Source organism: Scardinius erythrophthalmus (genome assembly GCF_964197995.2).
Source record: "Scardinius erythrophthalmus genome assembly, chromosome: 17".
Classification (NCBI taxonomy): Eukaryota; Metazoa; Chordata; class Actinopteri; order Cypriniformes; family Leuciscidae; genus Scardinius; species Scardinius erythrophthalmus.
The window spans coordinates 12479655-12492910 of NC_138237.1; the positions used below are offsets into that span (position 1 = coordinate 12479655).

Sequence of the window (13256 nt, forward strand, 5' to 3'; positions counted from 1 at the left end):
TCGACTAGTGTTCGTAATCTTCTCTCTCATATAGGTGTTCAGTGACCATAATTCCTTCCACTACATGTAGGTGACCACATTCAACAGATCCGCTCACTCTTACTTGGCGTCAGGTTCCTTTTTAAAGTGACTCATGATTTATCCATGAGTTCAGTTCTACTCCCGACATATCGCATTTGCATGGGGCAATCTAATTTAGTCAGTGTAAACATAAAGTATAGTTCCAGAAGGATTCCAGAAAGTAGCTGATTCTAAAAGAGAGGGGTGATCTTTAATGGAAAAAAAAAAAAATAAATCAAACAGAATCCTGGCAAGGGAATTATTAAACACAAGGTAGCCACTTTAAATTCAAATTTTCAAGTTTTCAGTCCTCACAGGAATACATTGGCCATGCTGTAGACTTCTCTGCACTGGTTCTTTGATGTGTCTAGTCCAGTTTATTGGTGCTTGGCTTTCATGGTTGCTTTCAGTTTTGTGTAGATAATCCCAAAGTTCTGCAAACAAAAAGCAATGATCAAAACAAATGAAGGAAACCTCTGGGATTACAGATTGAGATTGCTGATAGATATTCAGTTCTAGCCGACCTCAGGTCTCTAGTTTGGTATACATCCCCCACGGCTCACCTGGATTGCGTAATAGACTATTCCAAGGTATCCAGCTATACAGCCACCCAAAAACAGGTCAAAGGCGGCCGGCTTCACCCTAAAAAACAAAAACAAAACAACAAAAATCAAGGATCAGTGTTAAAAAGGAAACTGACTGAAAACATTTTCGCTTACTAAAATTAAAACTACTGTTACTGGAACATTTTTAAAAATGACTCCAAACCTGACTAAAATAGTGTATTATTAAACTAAAATGAATCAATAAATAAATATAATACACTGAAAGTAGAAAAACTGAAAATACTAAAACTAAAGTAACCAAATGAAAATAAACTAATATACCCCTGGGTCTGAATCCAAGGGATTTAAGGTCAATGTTAACACTTTTTACAGGGATTTAAACACTATTTACTTAATTAATATACATTAATATATCGAAAACTTCCCTACTGTATAGAATACGAAAAACAGGACGCCTAAAGTGTAGTATGTCTGAATACATAGTATTCGAAAAATTGAAGGCGAAAAGTCCCTGAATGACCTACTTCCGCGAGATTCTGAAGTGTGCATTCGATGGACACTTTACTGTCCCATGAGGCCACGGGAGAGGATTTATGAATGGCAGTGAAGCGACGCAAATGACACGGGTTGGTCACGTGGCAGTAACAGTATAGAACGTACTTTTTTAACGCTCGTGAAGTTTAAATTCAATTGTAGTACTCAGACAGTATACAATTTCAGACGCCCCGACAGTTGTAATCATTGGTGCAAATTGCGTCTGTAATTTTGGTATTCATAATCTTTCATTTAAAGGTAGTAACTTCCGCCCCACCTTTGATGTTTCAACTTCTCCCCTGCAACCATCTTTCATTTACAGACCATCAATTCTCAATGGATAAAATTCATCCATACCTCTTTTTCTAGCTTAATATAACATTTAATTTGGAAATGCATCACATCTCTAAATTGCTGTTTCATTTCATCACAAGACCAATCAAAACCAACCAATCACATGACTTACTCACCTGTACATCATCATTGGTTGGCTCATTTGATCAAAGAACGTGATTTCAGGATCCCTATAAAAGTCAGACAAAACAAGCTTACTATGTCTGTATCTACTAGTGTGTGTGTTTGGGTGGGTGTGAGCTGTAGTTTTGCTTTTTGCAGAAAGTGTGTCGGTAAACATTGTTTGAACTTTTTTGCTACTGGCAAGATAAAAATATGAATTCTGTCTCTGTGAGTGTATGCGTATTTGCAACTCTAGTACAATATGCATCTGTAAACCTGCTACAGAAGTCTTTTGAAGTCTTGCTTCAGGCCATTGATGAGGTGAAATATTGTGTCTGTGTGTACCTTCTGTCCAGGTGGAACGTGTGTCTATGGACCTGCTTTAGATAGTGTTTGAACTCCTGCTCCAGGCTGCTGATCAGGAGCAGTTGTCCTGGTTCTCTGTCCAGCAACTGGACGGCTCGGGGAACAGACGTCATCATGCTCATCAATGAAGACAAATGGCTGTCTTGAATATCCTACATAGCACATAAAGGTTACTTGATGAACTTCAATTTTGGGACAACCGCTGAAAATTCAGCTTTGCCTTTACAGGTAAAAATTTCACTTTAAAATATGTCAAAATAGAAAACCATTATTTTAAATTGTAATATTTTTTACAGTTTTCACTGTATTTTGACCATATAAATGCAGCTTTGGTGAGCATAAGAGACTAATTTCAAATTTCCAAAATTTTAAATGGTAGTGTATCAAAATTGTACCACAATACAGTTTTTTTTTGGCAAAGTTTTAGCTGGATTAAGCCTGATAAAATAAAAAACAGCAGAAAAAAATGATTACCAAACTGCCCTTGAAAACCTGCATGTCCTTAGCAGAGCCCTACAGCACAAAAAAGATGATATATATTAATGAAAAGTGGAAACAAAGACAAAAGTGGTCTGTATGTGCTTTCAAGGTTAAATTTGGCGAGACCCTCCAAACATTTGCCTCACCTTGTCTGAAAGATTGTACATGAATCTTGCTAAGGACTCAGCAACTATTACGGCGTTCCGCTTGAGCTTCCTGATGTCCACCTGTGCCCTAAATATACAAGAAAAACTGTGAGACGAGAAATGGTGCATCTGTCATTTTAAAATGTAGTCTGAAATGTCTGCTTTAACAGAGTTGCATTTCATGTAGTCCAAAACAATTGGATAGGAAACTTGATTCACACTGGTTTCAAGGATAAAAATTATTTTAAGGTCCTGAAAGAGATTGTTTTTGTGGAATGGTACTGGAAAATATGCATCTAACCTGACAGATGTCACTGACAAAAAGTGACTGCAGGCCACACTCAGAAACTTTGTTCACCCAATCAGAAGACTTTGAGGCTCTTTCCACCTGTCAATTATTTTACACATTCAAAAAGCAGCCAATATATGGAAAGCAGGAAGCTGAGTGGTAGTTGAAGTGAATCATTCAGGTTTACAACATATTCAGCTTCATAAGCAGGTGTCAGTTTTAAGTTTGTTGTGCAAGAAGCTGTGGGTTTCTTTGTGGGGTGCTTTTTGAAAAGAGTGGACGTGGCTAATTCACTGGCTCCATCTGGCAGACGTTCCAGAATGGGATTTGCTTACAGAACTTTAACTTTGGAAAAATTTGGTAGATTTTTCTCACATGGTGTCCAGGATAGATCCTCTCAGCTCTGATTTAGGGTTCTCAATATGCGACAGAGTGAATCCTGGGATATGTTTCATCCCATAGCGCTCATGCTCCCAAGCCACGTTGGTCTCCTGCAGGTTGATCTTCTTATGGACTGTACCAAATCTCACCCAGGGGAACCTGGCAGAGATTATCTGTAAACACAGAAAGGGAAAAGATGTACAAGAGGGTCAATTGCCAATCACCAACGTTTTTTTTTTCACTGAACATACACTGACTTCCACTTCATGCATAATTCAACTTAACCTGCTCTAGCTGCTGAATGAAGCTGTACTGAGGCGTTCCAGGCTTAGGTGGCCGTGAAACGTGTAGGAAAAGCTCATCTCCGGTGCCAAGAGAGTCCAGACATATAACGAATGCCACATTGTCATGCAAAAGGCTGGATTCTGCATAGAGTTATAAAAAAATGAATGCCGTCAAGATTCTTCTGTTTAAATACCTCTTGCTTGGATTGACAATACTGACAATAGTGTGATATTATCAGGCAATAGTTATGATGGCAGACTGAATTAGATATAATTGTATTCCTTGTCATAAAGGAAACATAAAACCTTTTTGAAATCAGATTCAAGAAACAAAAATTAAAATATATGTTAGGTCAAATTCTCACTATTGACTAGTTTCTAATTAGCATGCATATTACTAGAATATTGGCTGTTTTTAGTACTTATAAAGCATTAATGCCTTATTCTGCATGACCATATTCTACATCCCTTAATCCTACCCAATCTCTAAACTTAACAACTACATTACTAACTATTAATAAGCAGTAATTAGGAGTTTCTTGAGGCAAAAGTTGTAGTTAATAGTGAGAATTGGACCCTAATCTAAAGTGTGACTATACTGTATATCATGTTTTATAGTATGAAGGCTCATACTTTTTACACTCTTAAAGATTCCAAAAGTTTTTTTTTCACAGCGATGCCATAGAAGAACCGTTTTGGGTTCTCCAATAAATCAGTGAACAGTTCTTAAAATAACCATTTTCTTCTTAATGTGAAGAACATTTTATATAATCTGCTGGCTGAGCAACCATTTTCTTCTATAAAGAAATTTTTGTGCTAAGGAAAGTTTCCATGGATGTTAAAGGTTCTTCATAATACCATAGATGCCAATATAGAATCTTTATTTTTAAGAGTTTTGATTGGAGAGGAAAATGTGTGTAAAGAATACATATTGGCATTAATTTGCTTACCTGCATGGTCCATATTTTCCTCCAGCCAACGCTTGGTGCCAAGGAAATTATATTTACCACCACCAGTCAGGGAGAATAAGAGGTGGTATCTAAAAGATTTTGGAAATGTGATGCAAAATTTAAATGCATAAAAGATAAAAAGAATGAAAAGGAATCAGTTGATCTACACACCTATAAACTACTGTGTTAATGTAGCCAATTTTTTAATTATTTTCCAAACACAATTATTATTAGGTGGTAAAATACAGAATGAACTAACGGAGCCTGGTTTCGTGGATCACTGTAGAGGTGATGAAAGAGTCGAACCAGCTCGAGAAGAATGGTGACACCACTGCCATTAGAATCCGCACCATACGCCAGCCCCTACAGCACACATACACAAATCACTCACACATACAATTTCATAATACACACTAAAATGGGTAAATAAATGCCCTTCAGTAAAGACAATTTCAAAATTATCCCTATTCTTTTGGCCAAAGGAGAGATAAAGTATCAATGATATGCTAAGCATACAGCCAACATTGTTTTCAATGTATAAAGCGTCAATGGAAGTGATCTGCCAGGTGGTGACTGTAAAACTCATTACCAGTGGGAACATTTTACCATCTGAACCCGTAAAACGCAGTGGTAATGAAATGCTTTGCTGTGATTACAAGATTACCACAGCATCATTACAGGTACATAACTCAAAAGTGTAGGTCTTTATCAAAACATAAATTCAATAATGGGAATCATATGAAATTTAACAATCCATATTTCAATTTTGGTTCCTGTTGAAGACTCTGTTTCCTTAGTGGCTCCATTAACATTTGAAGGTGTGTTTACACAAACTTTATAATTGTTTAGAGATTCTCAAACAAATTACTCGTATGAGCCTGTACTTTTTAGCAAATCAAAAACATTCCCGTAGCTCAAACAGTAGAGCATGGCGCTAGCAATGCCAAGGTGATGGGTTTGATTCCCAAAATTATGAAGTTTCTGGCTCATAAGATTCATTATTTGGGGAATTAGACTGGTTGCGGTGCATATTTTTGATTCACTGGCACCACTTTTACATAATGAAAAGAGATTTGGAAGTTCTGAATTACAAGTTACAACCAGTTGTCAGGTCATAACACAATAATTCAATACAATTTTCATTGGTGGGGCTTTGAGATGCCAGTTATATGAATATGTTCATTTTTGACCGAAGTGTTTGAGTAAAGGTCAGTTCCCACAGCAAGTGAACCATGCCAATTGACAACATGCATAAATCATTCGGAATCATGTTTGAGAGGAGTGTGATGTATTATGTGACCAAAAAATGATTAATCATATATTAATATACACTGAAAAAAGGTTCCTTCGATCTTGATCTTCCAGTGTGTATGTGTGTGGACATTAATGAGGGTGACTTACGGGAGCAAGACCAAACGTGTCATAATGGGCAGTAATTACAATGGTGGGTGGGTCTTCTCCAGCTCCAGGAAGTACTCCCTTGAAATGAAGCAATAAATCCACTTGACTGACAGGTTTAATTATAGCTGAACACTTTTACGTTGTACAGAAAAGGATAGAGTTGTTGTGTGTGGCCAGCTGCCATTCTCACCTCTAAAGTAATGATGGTGGTATCAGTAATAGACTTGATGGGGGAGTTGTTGCTCACTAATATTTGGAAGGCGGTGGCGGTGATGATACTACGGAGAACTGAGAAAGAGCGAAAGTTGATTCACATGGCTTTACAGTAAATCTGCTTTCATGAATATTTACGAATAGCAATTAGTACATGCAAAAATATTTAGGCCTACATTTTTTAAGATTTATGTATTGCGTATAAATCCCATTTATTTGGATTACACCGTTTTAATCTAACTAATAAAGTAACTTAAATTTATTGAAAGTCTTTGGGATGCGCTAGAGTAGACTTTACAGACTACTTGACTCTTGCATAGTCAATAAAAGATCTTGAACAGAAATTGGAAATAATATGTTGTGATGTCATTTCCATCAAGTGGAGCAACAATTTTTGGTCAAGATCTTGTATTGACAATGCAAGAGTCAAGCACTCTGTAAAGTCTATTCCAGCACATCCCAAAGACTTTCAATGAATTTAAGGTCTGGACTCAGAGGTGCCAATTCATGTGTGGAAATGATTCTTCATGTTCCCTCCTAACCGTTCTTTCACAGTTTGAGCCTGATGAATCTTGGCTTTGACATCATGGAATATGGCTGCGATTTGTCTTCCTAAATGGTTGATTAAGAAATGAAAAGCTACACGGTCCATCAGTTAGGGTTAGAAGAACTGTTGCAATAATGATCCAGTCATAGACTCTTAAGTATTTGCCTATTTAAATCCAAACAGCGACTTTTTCTTTTTGGCCTGACAAGTGTACATTTGAGTGTCTTCAGCTTTTTACATCCGGAAGGATATTTAGTAATTTTTATGTCTGCTGGCACTCTGCAGTTCCCTCTCACCTCTCACTAGCACAGAAGCAGACTTTGTTGCTGCAGCCTGACTGACTTCTTCATACATACAGAGCAGCTGGTCATCCTCTGGGACCACATACACAGGCATGAGGGTCTCCTTCTGCAGGACCTGAGATTCCGCCACCATGAAGCCCTAGAGATGGTTGGGGAAATGTTCTGACCTTTAGCTAACCAGGTTGGGGAATTGAGGGGTATCTAATGTAATCTGCTTCCTTCGCTAATCACAAATAACCTACAGTTGCTGGAAGAAACAATGAATCAGCAGCAATATATCAAGCGTAATTGTGCAAAAAAGTTCCTGAATGACCTGCACTATATCCTCTGGTACAGACGAGAGATTTTGGGGTAGCAGTATCAAAACCGCTGCTGCATTCTGATTTTTTGCCTCTAAGTAGCGCTCTGTGGTGAAATCTGGCAGCTTCATGATCACACAGCGGCGAGTCAGAATCGTGTCCGCAGCCGATCGTGCCTCTGCCACCACAATAGCTCCACGGCAACCTGAGGGTCAAAGGTCAGAGTCTAAATGTCATGATCACCTTTGCACCTTTGATATAGTGACATGAGTGTGTGCATTCTTAATTAAATCAGAAAAAGAGAATTTCCAGTGGTGCGTTTCAAGTCTCACTACATCAGTAAGGAATTCAGAATTTAAGTCAAATTCTGTGGTATGGCATCTTTTTTTAAGTGTCTCTATTATGCTTTTTCATTTTATATACATGTCTGTGAATGTTTAAGGTTTGCAAAGTTTCAAAGATCAAAGTGCATGTCTTTGAAAGTTATTGTCTTCCAAAAGAAAGAGCCGATTCTGAACTGTCTGAAATTAGTCATCGGTAATTCCAGTCTTACTTCCTGCACAAACCTATGCAGGTTTGTAACAAATTTGTATAATGCCAGCCTATGGTTTTCATTGGATGCCCGCCAAAAACATCTACTTTGACCCGCCCTCAAACAATAGTTGTAGCTGAGGTCTTGAAGAGTTTGGTTTGTGTTGTCGAGAAGATGGTGTTTTCTGCGCTGCAAAATCAAATCCACTTTGCATGCACTTCCAAAGGATGATAATTTAGGCTCAAATTGATACAGTGAAACCAACACAATCGTTACTGTTCGTATCACTGTGTATCAAGTGCTGAGGAACCCTCAACTAGGCTGGGCCGTCTAACCAATCAGAGCAAAAGGAGAGGATGCTGCAATGTATATTATGAGAAAATTAAAGCTGTTTGACCTTGGATGCATGTAAACCTACTGAAGGAGGCCAAAACATAATTGGGAACCTTTAAAAAGCATAGTAGGGGAACTTTAAAAGGATATCAAGGCTATGTTTGAAGTAGCATACTGCCTGTTACCCATAATGCATTGTGCTTGACTTGTAGACTTAAAATAATAATTCACGGCATGTTTGGAATGGCTTGAGTGTAGGTAAATGATAATAGAATTTTCATTTTTTTTGGTGAACTATTCTTTTAAACTGTTGTGTGTTACCATGTTTGTCCTGATGTAAGTTGTATTGCTGCATCCTGTAGGCGTTGAACCCATAGGAGGATGCTGCAGGCAGGGCAGATGCATGTAGGAGATGCACTGACAGCAGCAGCAGTGCCGCCACTTTAGAGGTTCTGAGAGTCATGTTGATACCCCACATTTGAGTTCGCCCAAAGAACCACGTCTATGAAAAATGCAAGATGGAATATTAAAAACAATAATAAACCTTTTTTTCCCAAGTGTGTGAACACAAAGACATTACAGGTGGTCCATAGACACATTTATAATAATAAAAAAATATACAAAAATTACTAATACACTCTTGAAAGTAAAGGTTCCAAAAGGGGGTTTCCACACCAGTGCCATGGAAGAATCTTTTTGGTTCTCCAAAGAAACTTTCAGTGAACAGATTTTAAAAGAATGCAGTTTTTTCTTAGTGTTCAGAACATTGTAAGAATCCAAAGAACCTTTTGTGCAATCGAAAGTTTCCAATGGATGTTAAAGGTTCTCCATAGGTCAGCAATAGGTACGAGAGGCTGTGCTATAGCGTCGTGCCTGCAACCCCTTCAGATGTCACTTATTCATGATACAGCACAAACATTGAGTACTGTATTGTTTTTATAAAACGGTTATCATACAATACCATTAAAGCCAAAAAATTATGTATAGTGCAACTTTCATGAAGTAAAATTACAAGGCTTCCTTCCGCTGGAAAAAAATAGCGGTTAAAATAGTCCCTGACCAGCAACAGCATTACATTGACAAAGACTGTCTTTATGAGTGAGTCACACATTGCGAAGATTTTTTTTTTTTAAATTGAAAGGACTTAAACTTGTTGTGAACACAGAACAACTGACAAATGCTTTGACTAGCACTGTCAGTGTCATGGCACGGGAAAACCTCTTAAAGGTGGTATCAGTGATTTCAGGCCCAAAAATATTTTTATCACATTCATCTAATCTTTCCTAACGATCCGCTAGCTGCCCGCCCCATAAGCATGCCGTCAAAAAAACGCGTCTCTGTAGGCAGCCTAGGCTCTGAGATCTGCACACAAAACTCAAAACCAAAACAAATAGTGTTCCAACCAATCACCGACAGGGGGAGGGTGTTGTGAGGTTTTGAGCCAGCTTTTTCTTCAGCTCTGACTTCGCGTGCAGCCGTGCACGAGCACAAAACCTCACAACACCCTCCCCCAGTCGGTGATTGGTTGGAACACTATTTGTTTTGGTTTTGATTGTTTGGCTAAACCATTTGTTTTTGTGTGCAGATCTCAGAGCCTAGGCTGCCAACAGAGACGCGTTTTTTTGACAGCATGCTTATGGGGCGGGCAGCTAGCGGATCGTTAGGAAAGATTAGATGAAAGTGATAAAAATATTTTTGGGCCTGAAATCACTGATACCACCTTTAACTGTTAAAAGGACAAGATATAGCCTATAGCAGCAGGCATTAAAACTGAATTTTTATGAACATATAGGACTGACCTGAAGGAAAATCCTACATCTGAATGCAGGTAATACACTCCATCACTCAATCTCTCTCACACAATACTCCAACAGTAAGCTTCAATGAACAATATCAATTGAGAACATACAGTTTACTCGGTCATAGCCGTGTTTTATCGTGAATAAAAAAACATTGCCCAGTCAGAACCAAGGACTAGAAATAGCAGTTTTCCAACGTGTCTAAAACAAATTTAACTGTAACACAATTTATTTTTTAGATAAGCTATTTTAAATGAAAATTATTTTATATTGGCAGTCCATGGGTCGGCTGTCAGTCTGAAAAAGTATGCTTTTACAATGTAATCAGCCATATAAAAATTGCAATACTGTAGCCTACATCTAACAGCAAAAAGCCAGTTTTCACAAAAAGACGCAATACATATTTTTATTGCTCATTACGTCGTGTCCATATTCATAAGGTAGCCTATGACTTATGAATGTGGACACGACGTAATGAGCAATAACAATATTTGCTGAATATCAACGCCACCTTTGCACTTGAGATTTGCTGCCATGTGTAAACCTTAATTAAAAGTACAACAGATGTACAAGAATTAGATATTAGCAGAATATAAAGGCCCAAGCCGCCAAACACGGCCCTAGTTGAGATTGTAACTCACCCAAAGTCCACGTTAGATCTTCCGCAGTGTGAAAAAATGATCCGTCTTGTGGTTTGAGCAGGATGTGGTGTCCAAAGCATGGCCGAGGCCAAGGCTTAGAGAGGCCCTCAGGTAAGCCTAGTGTACCATATGGCTCAGACGGGATAAAGATAAGATTATCAGTCCTCCCCTCCAATCCCAGACAACCTACAACATTTCCAAACCCCTCTTCCCAGTTGTTACAATATATTCTGTATGTCACTTAAGTCTAAACCCCAAAATTGGAAGAAATATGGCTAAACACAGGGGGGAAAAGCCAGTCAAAAGTTTCTCATTCTACTCATTATATATATATATATATATATATATATATATATATATATATATATATATATATATATATATATATATATATATATATATATATATATATATATATATATATATATATATATATTAATATTGTAGAATAATTGCATACTATTTTATTTTATAAACATTGTTTTTCTAAATTAAAATTTAGCAAATAATTACTGTCAAGCATGTCAGTTTTTTTTTTCTGGTGGCATATATGCATAAAAATACACAGGACAAGGGAGTTGCAATTGTATATTTCAGATGTATTTACTGGTATGATTCACTACACAGAACAACAAACATTGTTAAATACTGGTATGGAAACTGTTCATGTCTTTACAATCATATTTACAGAAGGGGGGGGGGGGGGGGATATGAAGGAAAGAAAATAAACCAAAAAACAAAATGTTAAATAAATAAATGAAAAACATACCACTTGCAATAAATAACATGACCCATTGTATAGCTTCAATTAAGGCATACTCAACTTCAGTGTAGTAACAGAGAATGGACAATGATTTAGTCGTTACACAACGGAGTGTTTATCTCGAACTAAAGCAGACGCAGAGGATGACAGACATGTTCATTCATCACATACACAGATCAGTCAGTCTTATGGCACGTCTATAAGTACCATGAGAGAAACGGCAGACAAGGGTCTTAAGGGAACTTGCAATCAAATTATTCACTTACATATCTATTGAGAGCTTATAGAACAGGCATTTTGTAGGTTATCTATTGCTAAGCTAAGAGCTATACCACTGAAACATGGCATTTTCCCTTGTCAAATAAATTAACAATGGCATTGGCAACTGAAAACATTTGCATGATGTTCAATCCCCTAGTTGACACCATAACATACAAAAAAATATATACTTAGCCTGCATATTAATACAGCAAAGTACATTTTGGGGAGTTTGCATTGTTGTGTTCCGTATCCACTTGAAAAGCAGTAAAAAGAAAAGATGGTTATAATACTGTTCTGAAGTTTAAGAGTGATATAATGATCCACATTAAAAACACTGCCAATTTATACATCAGATCTATATTATTGTTCAAAAGTTTGGGGTCGGTACTATTTTTTAAAATGTTTTTGAAAGAGGTCTCTAAAATACAGTAAAAACTGTAATATTGTGAAATATTATAATAATCTAAAAGAACTATAACTGTAAAATGCAATTTATTCCTGTGATGGTAAAGCTGAATTTCATTACAGTCTCAGCTGTCACATGATCCTTCAGAAATCATACAAATATGCTGATTTGATGCTCAGGAAAAATGTATAATTATCATTAGCAATGTTGAAAACCGTTGTGCTGCTTACTATTTATTGTGGAAACCATGATACTTTTTAACAGGATTCCTTGATTATTAGAAAGTTCAAAAGAACAGCATTTATTTGAAGTCGAAAACTTTTGTTAAAGTCTTTACTGTCACTTTTCGATCAGTTTAATGCATCCTTGCTGAATAAAACATGTCCTTACTGATCCCAAACTTTTGAACAGCAGCATATAAAACATGATATATCGTAATCTCCCTTCATACATTCTCTTAATTTACTACATCACATAAATAATGGAGTGTTACTAGGGTATGTGCTTGGTGCAAAGGGCATCTAAATACAGCTGGCGACTGGGTGGCGATGTACATGCAAGACGATAAGGTGCTCTGAGTGTTGTACAAAATCAACAACAGTTTCATGACACACAGAAGACACAAATACTCTACAGAACAGTACAATCTTCAAATCGACGCAAGGACATTCATACTCTGAGTGTTCGATGTTGCTTAACAGACGTGATAGAGATTTAGCCACACAGCTGAGATGAATTTATAAAGATGTTTATAAAGAAAGGCATTAAATTGAAGCGAAACCACAAACTCAGAGTATTCTATCCCAGGGTACAACACTTAATGTCTGACAAAATGGTATTGCACTTTAAAATTACCATAAAGGCGAGAGCACTGAAGTGTAAAATTGATTTCTGGCATCATTTTGAATGTTGGCCAAAGGCTTTTCATGCCCGTTCCATCTTTAAAATAAAGAAACAATGCATTTTATGCATTTTGGCACAATTCAGATGAATAAAATCTATTGTATAGTATCAATTATGGGATATGTATCTGGCAGCTGCTATTATCTTCAAGTAAATCAATGCAAGCGTTCTTCCCCCTCTAACAAACCTCCAAAATTCTCAAAAATGAAATGCACTGAATCAGAAAATTGTACCGAATTATCATATCTGTCTTATCTAGAGGTACATTTGAAAACTAGTATTTAAAGGGATAGTTCACCCAAAAATGTTAATTCTGTCATAATTTACTCACCCTCAAGTTGTTC

At 37.0% G+C, this 13256-nt stretch overlaps 1 protein-coding gene across 1 annotated transcript; it reads right to left on the minus strand.

Annotated features, from left to right (window-relative positions):
* Positions 1-437: 437 nt before the first annotated feature.
* Positions 438-8617, minus strand: LOC308705673 (BOS complex subunit ncln; the record flags this gene model as incomplete). The annotated part of the gene is made up of 15 exons (XM_081390799.1): positions 438-494; positions 624-702; positions 1631-1684; positions 1962-2134; positions 2457-2495; positions 2609-2696; positions 3273-3451; positions 3564-3703; positions 4513-4601; positions 4772-4875; positions 5914-5991; positions 6104-6201; positions 6970-7114; positions 7289-7479; positions 8461-8617. 15 exons carry the CDS (start codon positions 8615-8617, stop codon positions 438-440), a joined length of 1671 nt encoding a protein of 556 aa, XP_081246925.1.
* Between the last annotated feature and the right edge of the window lie 4639 nt (positions 8618-13256).